The sequence below is a fragment of the Astyanax mexicanus genome, chromosome 20 (genome assembly GCF_023375975.1).
Source record: "Astyanax mexicanus isolate ESR-SI-001 chromosome 20, AstMex3_surface, whole genome shotgun sequence".
NCBI lineage: Eukaryota > Metazoa > Chordata > Actinopteri > Characiformes > Acestrorhamphidae > Astyanax > Astyanax mexicanus.
This window is the reverse complement of record NC_064427.1, coordinates 21,301,225-21,323,972: the sequence shown is the minus strand read 5'-3', so window position 1 is coordinate 21,323,972 and position 22,748 is coordinate 21,301,225. Positions and strand designations below refer to the sequence as shown.

Below are 22,748 nucleotides of genomic sequence, written 5' to 3'. Positions count from 1 at the left end.
GGCTAGATCAAGACTTTGTTTAGAACCAGACTTTGGTTAGAACCAGACTTTGGTTAGGACTAGACTTTGGTTAGAACCAGACTTTGGTTAGATCCAGACGTTGGTTAGATCCGGACTTTGGTTAGATCCAGACTTTGGTTAGAACCAGACTTTGGTTAGAACTAGACTTTGGTTAGATCCAGACTTTGATTAGATCCAGACTTTGGTTAGGACTAGACTTTGGTTAGGACCAGACTTTGGTTAGGACTAGACTTTGGTTAGAACCAGACTTTGGTTAGAAACAGACTTTGGTGAGAACCGGACTTTGGTTAGATCCAGACTTTGGTTAGGACTAGACTTTGATTAGATCCTGACTATGGTTAGATCCAGACTTTGGTTAGATTCAGACTTTGGTTAGAACCAGACTTTGGTTAGGACTAGACTTTGGTTAGAACCAGACTTTGGTTAGGACTAGACTTTGGTTAGATCCAGACTTTGGTTAGAACCAGACGTTGGTTAGATCCAGACTTTGGTTAGGACTAGACTTTGGTTAGAACCAGACTTTGGTTAGATCCAGACTTTGGTTAGATACAGACTTTGGTTAGGACGAGACTTTGGTTAGATCCAGACTTTGGTTAGGACTAGACTTTGGTTAGGACCAGACTTTGGTTAGATCCAGACTTTGGTTAGAACCAGACTTTGGTTAGGACTAGACTTTGGTTAGATCCAGACTTTGGTTAGATCCAGGCTTTGGCTAGATCAAGACTTTGTTTAGAACCAGACTTTGATTAGGACTAGACTTTGGTTAGATCCAGACTTTGGTTAGAACCAGACTTTGGTTAGATCCAGACTTTGGTTAGGACTAGACTTTGGTTAGAACCAGACTTTGGTTAGATCCAGACTTTGGTTAGATCCAGACTTTGGTTAGGACTAGACTTTGGTTAGATCCAGACTTTGGTTAGGACTAGACTTTGGTTAGGACTAGACTTTGGTTAGATCCAGACTTTGGTTAGATCCAGGCTTTGGCTAGATCAAGACTTTGTTTAGAACCAGACTTTGGTTAGATCCAGACTTTGGTTAGATACAGACTTTGGTTAGGACGAGACTTTGGTTAGATCCAGACTTTGGTTAGGACTAGACTTTGGTTAGGACCAGACTTTGGTTAGATCCAGACTTTGGTTAGAACCAGACTTTGGTTAGGACTAGACTTTGGTTAGATCCAGACGTTGGTTAGATCCAGACTTTGGTTAGATCCAGACTTTGGTTAGAACCAGACTTCGGTTAGGACTAGACTTTGGTTAGATCCAGACTTTGGTTAGAACCAGACTTTGGTTAGATCCAGACTTTGGTTAGGACTAGACTTTGGTTAGAACCAGACTTTGGTTAGATCCAGACTTTGGTTAGATCCAGACTTTGGTTAGGACGAGACTTTGGTTAGATCCAGACTTTGGTTAGGACTAGACTTTGGTTAGGACCAGACTTTGGTTAGATCCAGACTTTGGTTAGAACCAGACTTTGGTTAGGACTAGACTTTGGTTAGATCCAGACTTTGGTTAGATCCAGGCTTTGGCTAGATCAAGACTTTGGTTAGGACTAGACTTTGGTTAGAACCAGACTTTGGTTAGATCCAGACTTTGGTTAGATCCAGACTTTGGTTAGGACGAGACTTTGGTTAGATCCAGACTTTGGTTAGGACTAGACTTTGGTTAGGACCAGACTTTGGTTAGATCCAGACTTTGGTTAGAACCAGACTTTGGTTAGGACTAGACTTTGGTTAGATCCAGACTTTGGTTAGATCCAGGCTTTGGCTAGATCAAGACTTTGGTTAGATCCAGACTTTGGTTAGAACCAGACTTTGGTTAGAACTAGACTTTGGTTAGATCCAGACTTTGATTAGATCCAGACTTTGGTTAGGACTAGACTTTGGTTAGGACCAGACTTTGGTTAGAACCAGACTTTGGTTAGATCCAGATTTTGGTTAGATCCAGACTTTGGTTAGAACCAGACTTTGGTTAGATCCAGACTTTGGTTAGGACTAGACTTTGGTTAGAACCAGACTTTGGTTAGATCCAGACTTTGGTTAGGACGAGACTTTGGTTAGATCCAGACTTTGGTTAGGACTAGACTTTGGTTAGAACCAGACTTTGGTTAGATCCAGACTTTGGTTAGGACGAGACTTTGGTTAGATCCAGACTTTGGTTAGGACTAGACTTTGGTTAGGACCAGACTTTGGTTAGAACCAGACTTTGGTTAGATCCAGACGTTGGTTAGATCCAGACTTTGGTTAGATCCAGACTTTGGTTAGGACCAGACTTTGGTTAGGACTAGACTTTGGTTAGAGCCAGACTTTGGTTAGAAACAGACTTTGGTGAGAACCGGACTTTGGTTAGATCCAGACTTTGGTTAGGACTAGACTTTGGTTAGAACTAGACTTTGGTTAGGACTAGACTTTGGTTAGATCAAGACTTTGGTTAGATACAGACATTGGCTACATCAAGACTTTGTTTAGAACCAGACTTTGGTTAGATCCAGACTTTGGTTAGAACCAGACTTTGGTTAGATCCAGACTTTGATTAGATCCAGACTTTGGTTAGATCCAGACTTTGGGTAGAACCGGATTTTGGTTAGATCCAGACTTTGGTTAGAACCAGGATTTGGTTAGATCCAGACTTAGGGCATGTTAAAGACTATGGTTAGTGCTCAGGTTAGGACTAGATGTTGGTTAGGACCAGATTTTAATTAAGACTTGGTAAAGACTTTGATCAGAACCAGTTTAGTTAGGCCCTATAAAAGCCTTTGTTTAGCACAAGGCTTTGGTTAGGACTTGTTGAAGACTTTGGGCAGAACCAGCTATTGTTTAGGACCTGTTTAAGACTTCGACCAGGACGAGACTTTGACGAGGACTAGACTTTCGATGTAGCATGTTAAGGGCATTGGAACACTAATTATGAGCCAGACTTTTTTTGTCGAGACTAATTTAACCTAATGATTTGTTTTTATAAAGTGGTGACAAATTCCACTAAGCTTATTAAAAAAAATGTTTAAAACAACATACCTCAAATCTATGGCATTAAAGATGATTTTTTAAAGCTGTCTCCTATATTTAATAATGAAAACCAACACTGCCAGTGGGAAATACCAGCGCAAATACTGGAGGTCTTAAATCTGCACACACTCAAATCCTGCACACCACTGACATTCAAATCCCTGAACTCTCTCAGATCACACTGATTTACACCAGCGCCGCTCGTGTTTACACAAGCCTTCACTCATTAATCTACACTGCGGTCCGGCCCAGTGCTGTAAACCCAGCTAAACCCAAACCCAACCGCCTTAAATCAGCTCATCACATCCCCTGATAAACTCCACTGCTCCACTGAGAGGAAATATAAAGCAGCTGTTTCCAATAAAGTGGCCAGTAAGAAGCCCAAGGTTCTTATAAAGTGGCTGGAGAGTGGAAGCACAAGGCAGTAGTCTAGGTGTTTCTAATAAAGTGGCCACCCACAATGAGTAAAGCACAAGTTGGCAGGTGTTTCTAATAAAGTGGCCAGAGAGTGGAATGCCAAGAAAAGTTAAGAAAGTTGATGTTTCTAATAAAGTGGCCAGCATCAGTGAGTGAATGCAACAGGTAGTAGGTGTTTCTAATAAAGTGGCCACAGAGTGGAAGCAGCTTAAGGTAGGTGTTTCTAATAATGTGGCCATCTTCAGTGAGTAGACACAGATGCTGGTAGGTGTTTCTAAAATTCTAAAAAAGTGGCCAGTGAGTGGAAGCAGCATAATGTAGGTGTTTCTAATAAAGTGGCCATCTTCAGTTAGTGGAAACATGCATTGGTAGGCCAGAGATTGAAAAACCAATACAGTCAAGATAGTAAATGTTTCTAATAAAGTGGCCAGTGAATGGATCCACAAGGTAGCAGGTGTTTCCAATAAAATTGCCAACCTCAGTGAGTGGACATATATGTTGATAGGTGTTTCTAATAAAGTGGCCAGAGATTGGATGACCAAGACAGTCAGGATAGTAGGTGTTTCCAATAAAGTGGCCATCTTCAGTGAGTGGACACGCATGTTGGTAGGCCAGAAATTGGATAACCAAGATAGTAACATAGTAGGTGTTTCTAATAAAGTGGCCAGCGAATGGATCCAGAAGGTAGCTGGTGTTTCTAATAAAGTGGCCAACCTCAGTAAGTGGACAAACCTTTTTTGTCGGTGTTTCCAATAAAGTGGCCAGCGATTGGCAGCACAAGGTAATAAAAGTAGGTGTTTTTAATAAAAGGGTCAATCCCTTTGAGTAGAGGCACGTACTAGTGGGTGTTTCCAATAAATTGCCCTATAAGCAGCCCACAGCGGGGGGTTCTAATGAAGTGGCCGCTGCTTGTAGAGCATTTCACCACACAATGTAGAGCGGAGGTTCTGAAGAACTGTGTTTGGGCTACATTCACTACAGTAGGACTGGAGTTGGGTTTAATTGGTGCACACAGGGCGAATTAGTCACGACTATACCGGCAGTTCACTTCGACCACCTCCGAGAAGAAAATGAGTCCATATGAATCATAATTATAGAGTTGAGTATAAAACTCGATCGTGAATAAGCCGTGATTCACGGTTCTGACCGTTACCGTTCCTCCGTCGCCTCCGATACTTTGATTGTTAATTTGTATGGTAGATTAAGAGCGCGGCGGGGTTCCGAGCGAACCGGGTCTCCGGAGACGTCACCTGGGGTTCTCGGAGCGGAGGAAAGCGAGAGGTGAGGAATACAAATATAGCCAAATAAAGCGCGCTCCATCCCGACTGATGGAAAGGAACAAAAGCCGTCCTCCAATCTGTCATGAAAAGCTATTTTCTTTTCAATTCCTTATGCGCCAGATCACATTTCTCATTATTTACCCCACACCAGAGGTAATCTGGACCCTTAAATACGGCAGATAGGGCCCCGTCTGAAAACAGCACCCGGGAGCCCGGCGGACGCGTGCGGCTGCAGGCGGGGAAATGTATGTGGAGTTTATTTGGCCATTCGTTTGGCCACTTCATCAGGAACACTCTAATCAGAGAAATATGAAGGTGTCTAGCAGCAGCTGAACGGTCCAGGCCTGTTTTCACGCCTCATTTCTGTGGGAAAACATGATTATACCACTATATCAACTCCCACAGCCACCTTATACACACTGCTTTAACACAGACACCATCAGAAAAAAAGCTGTATTTGTGTTTGTTATGGGCGGCACCATACCAGGTTTTCACATCGATATCTAAATAAATACCAATACACCAATCCACAATTAAATTCAAGCACAATTAACAAATAGGCAAAATGTGCCAAATAATGTACATATTGTACTGCACTGTAAACAGGGATAGGTTGAATATATTTTAAAAACATGACTAACTGTTTAGCTTAAAAACGTAAATTAATAAGCAATAAATATTCTATCTTGGTCTTCCACTCCCTGGCCTCTTTATTAGAAACACCTACCAACATGTGCTTCTACTCACTGAAGTTGGCCTCTTTATTAGAAACACCTACCAACATGTGCTTCTACTCACTGAACCTGGCCACTTTATTAGAAACACCTACCAACATTACTTCTGCTGGCTGAAGGTGGCCACTTTATGAGAAACACCCATCAACATGTCCTTCTACTCACTGAAGCTGGCCACTTTATTAGAAACACCTACCAACATTACTTCTGCTGGCTGAAGGTGGCCACTTTATGAGAAACACCTATCAACATGTCCTTCTACTCACTGAAGTTGGCCTCTTTATTAGAAACACCTACCAACATATGCTTCTACTCACTGAAGCTGGCCACTTTATTAGAAACACCTACCAACATTACTTCTGCTGGCTGAAGTTGGCCGCTTTATTAGAAACACCTGCTTTCTTCACTATCTTGGTTTTTCATTCTCTGGACACTTTATTAGAAACTTACATTACTTATACTCATTAAATATGGCCACTTTATTAGAAACACCTACAACATGTGCTTCTACTCACTGAAGATGGCCACTTTATAGAAACAACTAACAACATGTGCTTCTATTCACTAAATATGGCCACTTTATTAGAAACACCTACCAACATTACCTATACTCATTAAATATGGCCACTTTATTAGAAACACCTACAACATGTGCTTCTACTCACTAAATATGGCCACTTTATTAGAAACACTTGCAATCTTGACCAACTCAGCCTTCCACTGTCTGGCCACTTTATTAGAAACCCCTACAACATGTGTGTCCACTCACTGAAGACGGCTACTTTATAAGAAACACCTGCTACCTTGACTATTTTGGACTTGAAAAACTGAAACACCTGTCATTTTAGTGTGGGAGGTTTCATGGCTAAATTGGAGCAGCCTGGTGATTAATCTTCATTAATTGCACATTTCACCAGTAAGAGTGTATAGAGTGTGAAGGTTTAATTAGCAGGGTAAGAGCACAGTTTTGCTCTAAATATTGCAATGCACACAGCATTATGGGTGACATACCAGAGTTCAAAAGAGGACAAATTGTTGGGGCACGTCTTGCTGGCGCATCTGTGACCAAGACAGCAAGTCTTTGTGATGTATCAAGAGTCACGGTATCCAGGGTAATGTCAGCATACCACCAAGAAGGACCAACCACATCCAACAGGATTAACTGTGGACGCTGTAAGAGGAAGCTGTCTGAAAGGGATGTTCGGGTGCTAACCCGGATTGTATCCAAAAAACATAAAACCAGAACCGCCAGAACTGTCCGTCGGGACAATAAATTATTATGGTCTAAAACCAGGTGTTTCAGTTTCATTGTCCAACCCCTGTACAATATTTTGTTGGTTGTGGGGAAAGTCTTCATGAATCAGAACCTCTTCAGAGGTGTCGTGGAGGCCGTTTTCAGTTTGCGCCGTGTTTATTTTTTCTTTTCCTACTTTTCTTTGTACTCTTCTATCTGGAGAACATCCCGTCTCGACCGTGAACCAATTTAATAATAAGAGGATTCTTCTTCAGCCGCCACCTGGTGTGACAAATAAATAAATAAATAAATAAATAAATAAATAAATAATCAGATCTGGTCGGGGTTTTATTCTCTTTAAAGTTGTCTCCAGTCGAAGCGTCCTTTCAAGATCGTTTTTTATTTTTTCCTCTGTCCCGGCGGCCGGTCACGCACTGATCGATTAGGAACGCTTCTCTTGTCTCAAACCTCCTTTAATGTTCTTCTAATGGTCTTCTTTATGCTCTCCTTTAAACGTCACATTCTGTTATCCTCTTATCTATCCCTCTCTCTCTCTCTCTCTCTCTCTCTCTCTTTCTTCTCATTTCTCCTTCCCTGCAGCATCATCCACATTCAGCCCGGTTGTGCAGATCGCTGGCAGCTGATTGGCTGAAAGTTCTGATCTGACTTTGGGACTTTGGTGTTGGACTTTAGCAGATTGGATCGAGACGCTCCCCGCTGTACGCTCCAATAAACAAATAATCTCAGTTCAGAGATGTTGTGCCGTATCTCGTGGATGTGCTTTGATCTCTTCAGAAGTGCATCTTCTTTTTAAAGGCTTTGTGTTTGGGGTCGTCCTTGTTTGTTGCTGATATTTGATTGGAGGAACCAGCTAAGAAGGGGAAGCTGGTTTAAGGAGATGTTTTTTAATCAGACCTTCATAACATCATTTATAATAATATTAATAATAATATAATTCATAGTATAATTACATTCCAAAGAACCAGTTCACAAACAGTGTCAGTGTTTTTATCACTGCTGGATTCATTCATTGTGCTATTGGTGCTAGCTAACGTTTCTGCAGAACATTAAGCTCTATCTCATTGAGGCTGCAGTAAAAAAAATAAAGTTTAGGAGCTGTGGAGATACAAAAGCCAGACTGAAGAGGTTTGGAGTAGGATAGCTACAATGCTAACAGCCAGGCTAAACAGGGTTGAGTCTGCAATGCTAACAGCCAGGCTAAACAGGATTAAATCTGCAATGCTAACAGCCAGGCTGAACAGAGTTGAACTCGCAATGCTAACAGCCAGGCTAAACAGGGTTGAATCTGCAATGCTAACAGACAGGCTGAACAGAGTTGAATCTGCAATGCTAACAGGCAGGCTGAACAGAGTTAAACTCGCAATGCTAACAGCTAGGCTGAACAGGTTTGAATCTGCAAAGCTAACAGCCAGGCTGAACAGAGTTAAATCTGCAATGCTAACAGCCAGGCTGAACAGAGTTAAATCAACAATGCTAACAGCCAGGCTGAACAGAGTTAAATCTGCAATGCTAACAGCTAGGCTGAACAGAGTTGAATCTGCAATGCTAACAGCTAGGCTGAACAGAGTTGAATCTGCAATGCTAACAGCTAGGCTGAACAGAGTTGAATCTGCAATGCTAACAGCTAGGCTGAACAGAGTTGAACTCGCAATGCTAACAGCCAGGCTAAACAGGGTTGAATCTACAATGCTAACAGCCGGGCTAAACAGGGTTGAATCTGCAATGCTAACAGGCAGGCTAAACAGGGTTGAATCTGCAAAGCTAACAGCTAGGCTGAACAGAGTTAAACTCGCAATGCTAACAGCCAGGCTAAACAGGGTTAAATCTGCAATGCTAACAGCCAGGCTGAACAGGGTTGAATCTGCAATGCTAAAAGCCAGGCTAAACAGTTTTTAAGATGTGCTAACAGTGCTAACAGACATAGCAGCCTGGTTCAAAAGGTTTTAACAGGACTAGGCACAATACTAATGCAGTTTGAACTATTTACTTTAAGTAAAAAAAATGCATGTTTCTTCTGAACTTCTAAACTTAAACCCGAAACCCATGAACAATCAAAAGTATTGCATCCTCCTGACACAGAAGTTATTATTTCTCAAAAAGGTGACAAATGATTGGTTGTATAAACATGCCGATGACTTGAACTGGGGTTGTTCTTTCTTTTGACCTCATCTAAAATAGTCTCTTTTTTATTATTATTCCTACAGAAGAATAATGCAGTTGGCTGAAAGAAACTGGTGTTTCCTGTGGGTTGAGATGGCGAGGTGTATGTAGAGCGGCGGGGGGTTCGAGGTCTGTAGTCTGCTGTGTGTTTGAGTTGGTAATTGGTGCTCTGGCGATTGGCGGCGCTGGAAAGAGAGAGAGAGAGAGAGAGAACCGGAGGCTTTATCATTCCCAGGAAAAAGAAACGAACAATTCTCACACGATCCGAACAAACATCCGCCTCTCCAGCTGACAATTCCAATCAGCGGCAAAAAACGACGGCGTCAGAGCGAGCGGCGGCCCGGCTTCACCGCCCGGACTCAGCCAAGGGGAAAAGGTCAGCTTTGAAGTTGTCAAAGGACTAAATTAAGACTTTGCTCTTTTTCTGTTGTCTCTTTTTCATCCTTTCATTCTCCTTCTCTCTCTCTCTCTCTCTCTCTTTACTCTCAGTCTGTCGGTCTGTCTTCATTCTGCTGATTTGTTACAGCCGATGCTTTTCAACCCCAACAAACAGTGTGCAGACGAATGCCCTGATTTAACCTTCCCCAACGTATAATTCCATTTATCAACTGCAGCACTGCAGAAACATGCACCCAGCTGAACCCACTGCTGACACAGAACAGAAGTGTTGCCAATAGAATAGGACTCTTTGGAGCAGACAGCAACCAATAATGAACATGAACCAATAATCGGCAAAATACCTTATGCTTAAATGTGTGGACTAGAGGGGTATAAAGCCCCGATATTGAGCAGCTGTGGAGCAGTGGATGAACTGTTTTCTCTGGTATGATAGAGCTCCATCCAATACTCTTTGGATTGGATGAGTTGACGAGTTGAGGAATCTATCTAGTAGATAGACTGAACTACTGGTTCTTCCAGCAAAACAATTGATTCAACACAACTTAACCTAACCATCCTAACCATCGACTCGCTCCCACTCTCCCCAACAAGGGTGCTGGGAACCTGAGTGTTATGGTCAGTGATGGAAATAACAGCGTTAAAATAAACGGCGTTACTAACGCTGTTACTTTTTTCACTAACAAGTAATTTAATTACTCTGATTGTCACTATAACGCCATTACCATTTCCGACACCCCGTGTAACACAAGTAACACAAAAGTAATGCAAAAGTTACTTTCACTGGTAACTAGTTACTTTTATAATGGAATAACTCAGTTAGTAACCGAGTTACTTTTTTGGAGAAGTAACTAGTAACTATATCTAATTACTTTTTCAAAGTAACGTGCCCAACACTGGTTATGGTTGATGACCAGTTATACTTTACACACTATACCACGTCAAGTTATTTTATATAGAGATTTTCCAAGCCATTACATGGCAGGCCACGAAAAAAATGTGAAGTAGGTGAACCCAAAAAGAAAGGACAAAATAAATATATAAACACACCGCTCCTCACACGGGAACGAACCTAACCTGTCTCATCAGGGTCACAGGCCAATACACTACTAGTGAATTGGGACACAGCTGGAAAAAAAAAAAACGCCCTTATAAGGAAATAGGGAGCCCAAGAACGGGCAGAAAAATGAGAACACCAAGCCCGACAGAAAGAGAGACAGGGGAGGGATGTAAACAAAAGCTCACAAGAGAAGCATTTTTTTTTTTCTTTCATTATTGCTCATTATATTTCAAACAACCTCACGGGCCAGATGTTTCACGCTTGCCGGCCACAATGGCTACAATAAATGCACTGTTCTTGGCTGTTCTTCCTTTTGAAGGCATATAAAATAGACTTTATTTTTATTACTGAAAAGAACAGCCAGAACAGCATTTGTTTCGAACTGTTACCTTGACAGCTGTCAAGGAATTCTGGTTGTTCTTGGAGGTGTTTAGATTCAAGAATAGCTATTGAAAGCATTCCTTTTAAATAGCTACAGGTGTTCTGTCCAAAGAATTAAATAAAAATAAGACGTACGACAGCTGTCTTCGGAACAAATGACAGCATCTTCATTCCTGGAAATTGACTGCTCGAAATTGACTGCTCGTGTTTGTTAGTTTGCTGCCTTTGAGATATCACAGCTGTTCTCTCAGGCTGGCGTGATGTTTTTGAGGAACTCTGACTGTTCTCCATAAAGAATAAAGGGGATTCCACCTCGGTGGCGTTCAGGAACAGGAAAAGACGTGTTTCCTGGAAAGAAAAAAGGTGTTCTTGTGGGAGAGTAGAACATGCTCTGAGTGCAAACGTGTTCTGACTTTCCTCCCCGAGGCGAAGCGGGTCACTGTGAGGGTCTCGCGGCTCTTTCAGAGGAATAACAAGACTTCCACCTCTCCGCACGTCTTCAGAGAGAAAAACACACTCTCACTCTCTTTAAAATCAAACGTTCTCTGATTTATTTCACAGCTGGAGCTTGATGGAAATATTCCAGCTAACAAAGAACATTGTCTTAATGTGACAGACTTTCTTCTTTGATCTGCTTAACAACAGTATGCATGTTATGCACAATATATTTGGAAAACATCCAGAGAGCATTTTTGATTGTGTGCTTAATTTTAAATTTTTATCTTTAATTCTGACCATCAGAGGACATTGTTCATAGGCATACATTTTTGCAAAGACACTGTTTAAACCAAGGAAATGTATCATAGCATTGAGATAGAGAGTGCATTTCCTGAAGACAGCACTGCAGTTGTCAGGTGGTTGCTAAGGTGTTGCTGTGATATAAAAAACTCAGTTGTTTGAAGGTTGCTATTGTATCCCTGACGGTTGCTAAAGCTTTTTAAATGGTTGTGAAGGTGTTTCAATAATATATATGTGTTGGCTGCCGAGGTGTTGCTAGGTGGTTCTTAAGGTATTGTTATATTGATATTACTGCTTACTTCTTTAAAAAGTAACTTAGTTACTTTATGGTTTGCTTGATTCTAAAAGTATCTAAGTTACTTTCAAATTACTTTATTAGTTACTTTCAGCAGCTGCCAAGTAACTACTACTATAAGCTACTAAGTAACACGTTACTGACACCACATGTGGTTGCTAAGATGTTGGGTAGGTTAAGGATAGGTGTTGGCTGCTATGGTGTTGCTTGGCAGTTGCTAAGGTGTTCCTATAGAATGTGTGCTGATTTCTAAGGTCTTGCTATAGTATAGTTGCAGATGTTTGCTAAGGTGTTGCTGGGTGGTTCCTAATGTACTGTTTTGATAAAATAAATAAAAAAAATAATTTGCTAAGTGGCTGCATAGGTCTTGCTATGTTTTTGTCATTTGTTGCTAAGGTGTTGGTTGGTTGGTTGGTTGGTTGATAAGGTGTTGCTATGGTATAGGTGCTGATTGCCTAGCAACACCTTAGCACAGTACAGTATAGGTGTTGGTTTCTAGGTGGTTTCTAGGGTGGTGCTATGATGAAGGAGTGATTTTGCTAGTGGTTGCAAAGGTGTTGCTATGTTATATGTATTTATTGCTAAGGTGTTGTTTGGCAGTTCTTAAACGCCTCAATGTCACTGTTGGACTGAGAATAGTCCAACAACTGCATCCTGTGGGCAGTGCCCTGTAGTTCTAAGGTTCTCTTGGGTGGTTGCTGAGATGTTGCTGTGTATTTATTATATATAGTATAAGAGTCAATATGCCAGTTGCTGTGGTATATGTGTTGGTTGCTAAGGTGTTGCTAGTTGGTTACTAAGGTAGTGATACAGTAAAGGAGTAAGTTGCTAAGGTGTTGTCTAGTGGTTGCAAAGGTGTTGCTGTGTTATGTTAGGTACTTGTTGCTAATGTCATGTTGGTTGCTGAGGCGATGTTTGTCAGTTTTTAAACACCTCAGTGTCACTGCTGAACTGAGAATCATGCCCACCAAAAATCCAAAAGTGTCCTGTGGTCGTAAAGTGCTGCTTGGCGGTTGCCAGGGTGTTGCTGTGTTATACTGTAGGCATTTGCTCCCAAGGCCATACTGTTTGCTAAGCATTGTTAGTTTGGGAGTGTTAAAACACGTCAGTGTTTGCTGGGGTGGTTGCTGAGGTGTTAATGTGTTATACTGTAGGTATTTGCTCCCAAGGTCATACTGTTTTCTAAGAGTTGTTTGTTTGGGAGTTTTTAAACACCTCAGTGTTTGCTGGGGTGGTTGCTGAGGTGTTGCTGTGTTATACTGTGGGTATTTGCTCCCAAGGCCGTACTGTTTTCTAAGAGTTGTTTGTTTGGGAGTGTTTAAACACTTCAGTGTTTTCTGGGGTGGTTGCTGAGGTGTTGCTGTGTAAATACTGTATATATCGTATAAAAGTCGCTGTACCAGTTTGCCAGAAAGAAGCAAAGCCTATTAAAACTTTCCACTCCAGGCTGTTTGTGCTGCTTTCGAGAAATCCAACACGTTTTTTTTCCTGCAGAAGAAAAACGAGGCCTGGTCTCAGACGTGATCCGGAGGAAGCCCTTTTCCTATTAGAGCCCCTTTTCGGAACGATCAGTGCTGAACTTGGATCTCTAAACCTGGCTTTGAGAGGGCCTTGCAGGCATTCTTTTTCTGGCTCTCCTCTTTTCGGAGATGAAATGAGCCCGTGTTTTTGTTCCGCTGCCGATGCCGCTGCCACTGTTGCTGCCGGGCAGTCGGGGGAGCTGAGCCAGGAGGCGGGAGGAGCTTTTGCCGGGTTTCGGCCGCGGAGGCAATCAGCGGACAGGTACTCTCTCCACTTACATGACCTTGTGGAAGCCTCTGCCTGTGCGCGGTGCGTTCTGAAGCCCCGGCCTTATTCCCTGGGCTTAAATAAAAGATGCAGGGGAGCGCCGCGGGGAAGAGCTCTGAGTCGGAGATACAGGGAGGGAAAAAACGTGTCTGTCAGGCAGATAACAAGCTGGCCCTGGCGTCGTGCTAATTGGCCATTGCGTACGTATACGCTCGGAATATTTATCGCTCCTGCCGGCTCGTGGCAAGACCCACAGCATCGCAAATTTTTCCCCTTGAACAGTTTCAAACAAACGCCAGCTCTGAGAGAGAGAGTGTGTATGTATATGTGTGTGTGTGAGAGTGTGTGTGTGTGTGTAGAGAGAGATCCGCAACGAGATAATAAGAAGTGGAAGTATTGGGAAGCGCCGGCCGCCGGGCCTGTAAGGTTAAGACTTCTCAACAAGCACATGCGGCTTAGATTACATCAGGGCCTTGATGTGTACACTCATTACCCATAATGCACTGCCTGCTAAGACCTCATCCCGACTGCCTTACACTGTTCTTAGAAAGTTTTGACTGGATTTATGGAGAACAGACAATATTAACAAAAAAGGGAAAAAGCCAGAAGGTAACATAGACGGGGAGGCACCCTGAAACACTGTCATCCACCCCCTCCACCCTCCACAAACCTGAGTGATCGCGTGAGGATGGTTGTAGTGGACATTGTTCACGGAAAAAAAAACAAAAGTGCGCCGCTGACTGAATACAACTCACAGTGCGCGTCCACTAGCACTTTTCTTCAACGAAGGTCGCCTTGCCCGATGTCTCGGCTCGCCGCGTGTTTTGAATTCAAATGAAGCAACAGTTGTAGTCAATCATAACTTTAAGATTTTACATTTTTAGTAAACCTTACTGTGCTTTATAGTTGTATGAATCCATAATCCTCCATTTTTAGCATCTATTCTGTGTTTGAAAGGCGCCTGTTCTGTGTGTGTCAATTTGCTATGGTGCTAAGTGGTTGCAACGGTGTTGCTATGTTTTAGGCATTTGCTGCAAAGGTTGTGTTGGTTGATGCAGTGTTGCTATAGTATATGTGCTGATTGCTAAGGTGTTGCTGTGGTATAGTTCATAGGTATAATGTTGTGTTAGTTGCTAAGGTATGGTTTGGTGGTTGCTAAGGTGGTGCTAGTATAAAGGAGTTTTTGGCTAATGTGTTGCTGTGGTGTGCATGTTGCTTGCTAAGGTATTGCATAGTGGCTACAAAGGTGTTGCTATGTAACTTGATGAACCATGAAAAACATGAACATGCTGGTCAAAGTTGGTCAAACTTACTCACAAGATAGCACCTCATAACTTATAAAGGTGTAGCTGTTTCCAAGTCATAAGACTTCAGGATCAGTGTACATACTACTATCCCATCACCCACAGTGGTAACATGTGGTAATGTGTGATAATGTGCAGTAATGTGTTGTTTTGTCTCGAAACTTTTGTGAGCGTATATCGATTTTCGCCTCTGATCCAGAAGCGAATTTCAGAGCTTCAACAAAACCAACAGAGAAGGAGAAGGAGCTCAATTTTGAGAGCAGAGTACAGAGTTTAAGTGTTTCAGTATCAGAGATCAAGCCGAGGTCCCGAGAGCAGAACCGGCATCTGAACATTAATATAAAACAGCTCCACTTTTCCTGTGGCTGCGTTCAGAAATCAAAGCGTTTACGATTAAAAAGCAGCCCGAACAAACACCTCGCCCAGCGTTCACGTCAGCAGTTCCTCGCTAGCGATCCGCGCTACGAGAAAACGGCTTATCCAACAGTTCTCAGCGGGTAAAGAAACTAATTAAAGAGGCTCTGCAGAACAAAGATGAACAGCTACGGAGCTTTTAGAGAAAAATCGCAATTAGAGCGCACGTGAGCCGCTATCACGCCGGCTGAAAAGGTCAGAACATGTCACGGCTTTAATGCTGAGACGACAGACGCTCTGCAGCCGGCCCCTCGGCGTTCCAGGAAACGTAGCTTCCTCACTTTCATCCAGCAGAGAGCTGGAGTTATTGTTCCGCACGTCTCTGTGGTGAAAAGTTTAAAAGGTTAGGAGTCTGACTTCTTGCTTGACCGGTTGTCTCTCTCTCTGCTTCTCTCGTAATGACTGTAATTACCTCATACACTGCAATCATACGCTTTCAGTAATGTTACAAAGGTCTGTATAGGTAGTTCTTCATTGGAGATTAATACTAAACTCATCTAGAATGTAAAGAAAAAACAGCTAGAATTACTTCAAATAAATAAATATTTTTATTAGCCAAGTTTTGCACATCTTGTTTAATTTAAGAAAAAATGAAGTTCAGTCAATCAAAAAAAAAGAATTTCAAGAACTTTGAAAGTACCTTTAAGTACAGTCACCACAAAAGCCATCAAAAGCGTTATGATGATGAAACTGGCCCTCATCAGGAAACTGCTGAAGCTTAAGCTCTCGCCAGAAAATGTGTATTCTTTTTAAAATGCTTATATTGTTCAGTAGTACAATGGTCTTTGCAAACAAGGTAGATCTATCTTCTTTATGCATCTTTTTTATTGATTTTTAAATAGCACAAAAAGGATTAATTTTTTGCGATCATATAGAAGCTTAAAAAACCTATAAAAATAGTTTTTTGTTTTTTGTTACAAAATGTCTTAAATTGGTATTTCCCTTAATAATATGGGAATAATTATGGTATTAATCAGTGGAGTTGGGTCCTAAAAACTCGAATGACCAGAATCCTCAGCGATGTTCAGTGCCAACCAGACACACTGGTGCAGCATGGTATAAAAAAAAAAAGGCCAAAGCCTCACAATTTGTCGCACCTTTGTAGAGGGGAGATGGGTAACAGAGGGTATCAGACAAGACAAAACAAGACAAGACACTAGTTTTGACTGTTTTAGTTTTTTTATTTTTATTAAACACATTAAATAAAGAGAGAGAGAGAGTTTTAGAGTTTTGTTGAGTCTTACTGCCTTTTAGTTTGATTTCTTTTGAGCTGAAAGATGCCTTGGTTTGTATTTGCCAGGAGTAGCATTTCCTTTGTTCAATTCCGCACCTTTTTTACTCCTCTTTTGGAGCACTTTCTTTTCACTCATTCTTCAGTTAGTTCAAATCCCAGTTTATCACTTTTCTATAAAGTTCCACAAGCACACCTTTTATGACTATTATACACAATTTTTGTTCAAATAACTTTTAAAAAGGAGTGACAATATAAATAATTTTAAGGCATTGCCTGTTTATAAGTAATTAATCAAATGAAAAAAAAACTTCCATTCTGTTCTGCACATGGATCCACCACTTTCCTTTCCATTTTCATCAATTTTATTGAGTTTACTATGTCATTTGAACAGAGAAACTGTCCCTCACACTTTGTCAATATGTCTTGATGAAATGACCAATAGAAACTCCAATAGAAACTCTTTTTACATTGACTTCCTTTAAAGGATAAAAAGGTTTTCATTGGACAAAGATGATTTATGACTACATTAATGTGTGCAGAATTTGGATTTTTCTAATAGATTAACTCTAAAAGTGTTTTATTTTTGTCTCCTGGCAGCGATGGACTCGGCCCTGTCTAAGGGTAACCTGTGCTCGGACACCGGGAAGCCCTGTAACCCCTGCCTGGACGCGGCCAAGGCCTGCAACCTGAACGACACCTGCAAGAGGCAGCGCTCCGCCTACATCGCCACCTGCAACCGGGCCACGCCCATCGCCCACACCCAGGAGCCCTGCAACCGCAAGCGCTGCCACAAGGCCCTGCGGCAGTTCTTCGAGCGCGTGCAGACGGAGTTCAGCTACCCACTGCTGTTCTGCTCCTGCAGGGACAAGGGCTGCGCCGAGCGCCGCCGCCAGACCATCGTCCCCGCCTGCTCCTTCGAGGAGAAGACCAAACCCAACTGCCTGGAGCTCCGGAGGACCTGCCGCTCAGACCCTCTCTGCAGGTAACAAGCTTCTACCACACCTGAGCAACCGAGAGACCATCCATAATACGCTCAGTATCCATATCCATCAAATTATTGAGATATAAACTTTATATAATCTTTAACTCTATAGAAAAGTATTGGGACACGGACAAGTTTCTTTACTGTTTCTTCTAAAATTAAGAGCATTAAAAAGACTTTATTCTGAGGAAATGCTAGATTTCTACTAGGAGAATTTGGAGCATTGCTGTGAGGATTTGATTGCATATAGCCACAAGAGCTGTAAGCTGCAAACAAGGTCAGGATGTATCACGAAAGGACCACAATATTATATTTTGCAACACTGTATTGATTTTAAATCAACAGTTTACATAATTATGTAGACTTGTCTTTAACTCTATGGAAAAGTATTGGGATACCTGTTTATTAACAATCTCCTTAAAACAAGGGTATTAAAAAGAGTTTAATCTACTTTTGTTGGAATATCTGGAGTAGCTCTCCACTGTCCAGAGAAGACATGATTTCTGCTAGAAGTATTTGGAGCATTGCTGTGAGGATTTGATTGCATTAAGCCACATAATAAAGTCAGGACATTGGAGGATCACCACCCACCCGATCCACCTCAAAACATGGTATCCCAATATTGATTCTCAAAAAGACAATATCAATTATAAACAGATAGTTTACATGTAAAATTGTCTTTAACCTGTTCTTCACCGTTTCTTCTGAAATCAAGGGTATTAAAAAGAGTTTAATCAGCTTTTGTTGGAGTAAATGGAAAGGCTTGATACTTCTACTTGAAGTATTTGGAGCATTGCTGTGAGGATTTGATTGCATTTAGCCAGGGCGTTGGAGGCTCACCACCGATCTGATCAACCTTAAAACAAAACAAGAATATTGCAATATTATATGTCGCAATACTGTATTGATTTTGAATCAAGAGATTACGTGTCTTTACCTCATTACCTGTTTAACAATCTTTTTAAATCAAGGGTATTAAAAAGAGTTTAATCTACTTTTATTGGAGTAACTGGAGTGGCTCTACTATCCAGAGTAGACAAGATTTCTACTAGAAGAATTTGGAGCATTGCTGTGAGGAATTGTTTGCATTCAGCCACAGAAGTGTTACTCTGATCCACCTCAAAACGTGGTATTACAGAATTATATTTTGCAATATTGTATTGAGTGATTGTCTTTAACTCTATATAAACGTTTTGGAGCACGTGCTTATTTATTTATTTTTTTTTTTTTTTCAGAAATCAAGGGTATTAGAAATAGTTTATCCTGCTTTTTTTGGGGGCAACTGGAGTAGCTCTCTACAGTCCAGAGAAGACAAGATTTCTACTAGGAGAATTTGGAACATTGCTGTGAGGATTTGATAAAATGATTGATAAAATGTTAAGATTAGAGTTTGGGGTAGACTTGGTTTGAAGGGTTACATTCAACACAGAATCAATTCTTTCAATTTCACTAGTTCACGAGTTCAGTTGCTTTTAAATGGCATGCAATTGAATGTCAGTTAAATGTTCATTGAGCATCTATAAGGCATCTTTAATGGACCATCCAAATAAAATGGTACTCAAAGCTATTTTGTTTCTTTTCCACTGACAATAACACACGACACGACCAAAAAATGAGAAATGGACTTTATTCCCATTTACTATTAACGGTTCTTGAAATGAGAATCGAATGACCAAAGGAGCACCAACCAGCATGGCTATGCAATGCTATGAACATCAGCTGAAGCTCCAGAGCGCTGCTTTATTTGTGGTAAATGGTGCTCAAGAGAAAAGCTGCTGGCAGGACAGGAGAAAGAAAGCCGTCTGGCTGAGTGCTGAATGTAAAAGGTGTAATCAGGGGCAGCGCCTGGCACTATCATCTGGAGAATCGTCAGGAACAGAGGGTGTGGAGAGGGTGAGCGAGCGAGTGAGCGAGATAGAGATAGAAATAATACAGCATCTCAGGAGCTCTCCATCTCAGAGCAGCCTGGGGCGGACTTCTGTTGGGCAGCTTTTGTTCTCTGAGTTCGGTGAGCCTTAGGCTAAATCAGGCAGAACGAATCATGAGCTGACAGCCTCGCGCGAGCAATCCCTCCCAACAAGCGCATTGTGGAATGAGTGCTGTCCTTGATTCTGGTCCTGAGCTTCCACAGATGGCTGCTCTCCAAGGTCCTGATGCGGCGTGCAGGGAGGCGAAGCAGGTTTTGTGATACGGACCTGGTGTCACGGTCCCCTGTTGCGCTGCGGGTCTTTGCAGGAAATGTAGAAATTGTGTGATGAGGGCGATGGGTAAACTAGTCAGATAGTAGTATTGATTCTACACTGCCTACTTGCCAGCAAGCATCTTTCTTTTCCTTAATGGAAGAATATTATATAAAAATATAAAAAGATGAAGCCCAAACTGAGCTCTAAAGCATCAATTTTTAGAATGAATGGTCAAAATACATGAACCATGAACCATTTTTGGGGAGCGTCTCTGGATGTTTGGATGAGTTCTGGCGCTCAAGCTTTGGCCTTTCTTCAGTTTGAGGAATGAATCCCCAATGAAAACCACCAAAAGTCCAGTCTATCCAACAGAGATATTTGAAGCCATCTCAGAGGGTTTTAATGCCAGATATCATTATAGAATTTAATTCTATCAAACAGAGGCTCTCTAGCACCTTCTTATAAAATCTTTATGGTGCTCTAGCAGACATTCTAATGGACTGTACCGCAACCTAAAAGAACTGCCAACTTGACAGCAAGCATCTTTCTTTATCTTTATGGAAGTATAAAATGTAAAAATATAAAAGATGAACCCCAAACTGACCTCTAATGCATCAATTCTTACAATGAATGGTCAAAATACATGAACCATGAACCATTTTTGGGAAATTTCCTTGGCTGTGGTGTTCTGAAGCTCAAGTTCTGGCCTTTCTTAAATTTGAAGAAATGAATCCTCAATGATTACCGAGAAAGTCCAGTCTATCCAACTGAGACTTTTTGAAACCATCTCATTTTTCGAAAGCTTTCCTGGCTCTGGCAGACCCTTCTAGTTCAATTTGAGGAATTATTTTTTTTAACAAGAAAGTCCAGACACTAGATCATGATTGTAATCATCTCAGAGTGTTTTAATGCCAGATATCATTATAGAATTTACTTCTATCAAACAGAGGCTCTCCCGAACCTTCTTATAAAATCTTTATGGTACTCTAGCAAACATTCTAATGGACTGTACCTCGACCTAAAAGAAAGGTTCACTGGTTCAAAGGTACTACTGCCTACGTGACAGCAAGCATCTTTCTTTACTTCTTTATGGAAGTATAAAATGTAAAAATATAAAAGATGAAGCCCAAACCGACCACTAATGCATCAAATCTTACAACGAATGGTCAAAATACATGAACCATGAACCATTTTTGGAAAACTTCCTTGGCTGTGGAGTTCTGAAGCTCAAGTTCTGGACTTTCTTCAAGTTGAAGAAATGAATCCTCAATGATTACCGAGAAAGTCCAGTCTATCCAACCGAGACTTTTTGAAACCATCTCATTTTTGGAAAGCTTTCCTGTCTCTGGCAGACCCTTCTAGTTCCATTTGAGGAATTATTTTTTTTACCAAGAAAGTCCAGACACTAGATCATGATTGTAATCATCTCAGAGGGTTTCAATGCCAGATATCATTATAGACTTTACTTCTATCCAACAGAGACTCTCCAGAACCTTCCAATAGGATCTCCATGGTACTCTAGCAGGCATTCTGATGGACTGTACTTCGACCTAAAAGAAAGGTTCACTGGTTCAATGGTACCACTCCCTACTTGACAGCAAGCTTCTTTCTTTATCTTTATGGAAGGATATTATATAAAAATATAGAAGATGAAGCCCAAACTGAGCTTTAAAACATCAGTTCTTACAATGAATGGTGATTTTTGGAAAACTTCCTTGGATGTTTGGATGAGTTCTGGTGCGCAACAAAGGCTCTCTAGAACCTTCCAATTGGATCTCCATGGTACTCTAGCAGGAATTCTGATGGACTTTTCCTCTACCTGACAGAAAGGTTCACTAGTTATATCTTCATGGATGGAGATATATTTATCCATATTATTGGATATATATATCCATCCATGAAGGGTTAGATTGGGATAACCACAACTGGTCTTTAGAGTAATTTGGATAGGAAGGAGGACGATTGGAAGTAGGAACTTCTGTAACTTTTTTTAGACATCCTTGTAAAGGTCTATAACTCTGCATTGATACATCCCAGAATGTATCACTCAGGTTGTGAAGTTGCCAAAAGACCACCCACACGATTACGGATTTGAAAGTTTTCTAACAATAGTTAAAATAGCCAAAGTAGAGCCAAAAAGAGTGTCAGAAACCTAGGGTGGGAACAGGTGGAGTGTAGCATGAATTGCCAGCCGTGCACAATCAGCACCTCCCACATGTCTCACCGCTGAGTGGCTGCTATCCTTGGCTCCAGTCCTCAAATCCTGCAGATGGCTGCACTCCAAGGTGTTGATGCGAGAGAGTGATGCTATGCGGGGTGGCATGAGTAGGCTTTGTAGTGCCTCAAACTAACGTCATTAAAAATGACATCATTAAAAATGACATCATTAAAAATGACCTTAGTATTGAAACTAAGTTTAGTAAAAAGTACCTGTATGTTTTTTTTTTCCAAGCACAAGCCATGTCAATTCTATCAAAGGTACAAAACTGTCTCTAAGAACTGATGTTCCTCCAACAGTGTGAGCTTTAGGATTAGGATTTGAGTTAAAAATAAAGTTTAAGTGTTGGTTAGAGGTAAGAAGTTAGAATCAGGTCTAGAGTCAGTGTTAGGTTTAGAATTAGGGTTTGAGTTGAAGATAAAGTTTAAGCGTTGGTTAGAGGTTAGAAGTTAAAATCAGGACTAGAGTCAGTGTTAGGTTTAAGATTAGGGTTTGAGCTAAAGATAAAATTTAAGTGTTGGTTAGAGGTAAGAGGGTAAAACCAGGACTAGAGTCAGTGTTAGGTTTAGGATTAGGATTTGAGTTAAAAATAAAGTTTAAGTGTTCGTTAGAGGTAAGAAGTTAGAATCAGGGCTAGAGTCAGTGTTAGGTTTAGGTTTAGGGTTTGAGTTGAAGATAAAGTTCAAGTGTTGGTTAGAGGTTAAAAGTTAAAATCAGGACTACAGTCAGTGTCAGGTTTAGGATTAGGATTTGAGTTGAAGATAAAGTTTAAGTGTTGGTTAGAGGTTAGAGGTTAAAATCAGGGGTAAAGTCAGTGTTAGGTTTAGGATTACGTTTTGGGATGAGATTAAAGTCAGAGTAAGTGTTAAATGTAGGATTAGTAT

General features: G+C 41.2%; 1 protein-coding gene across 1 annotated transcript in view; it reads left to right on the top strand.

Moving 5' to 3' along the window:
• The window catches only part of gfra2b (GDNF family receptor alpha 2b), a 96,236-nt gene that overhangs the window by 36,112 nt on the left and 37,376 nt on the right, over positions 1 to 22,748 (top strand). Inside the window, exon 4 of the mRNA XM_007228839.4 lies at positions 17,079 to 17,463. Within this exon, the coding sequence (XP_007228901.2) occupies positions 17,079 to 17,463 (385 nt within the window). The remainder of the gene's footprint in view (positions 1 to 17,078; positions 17,464 to 22,748) is intronic.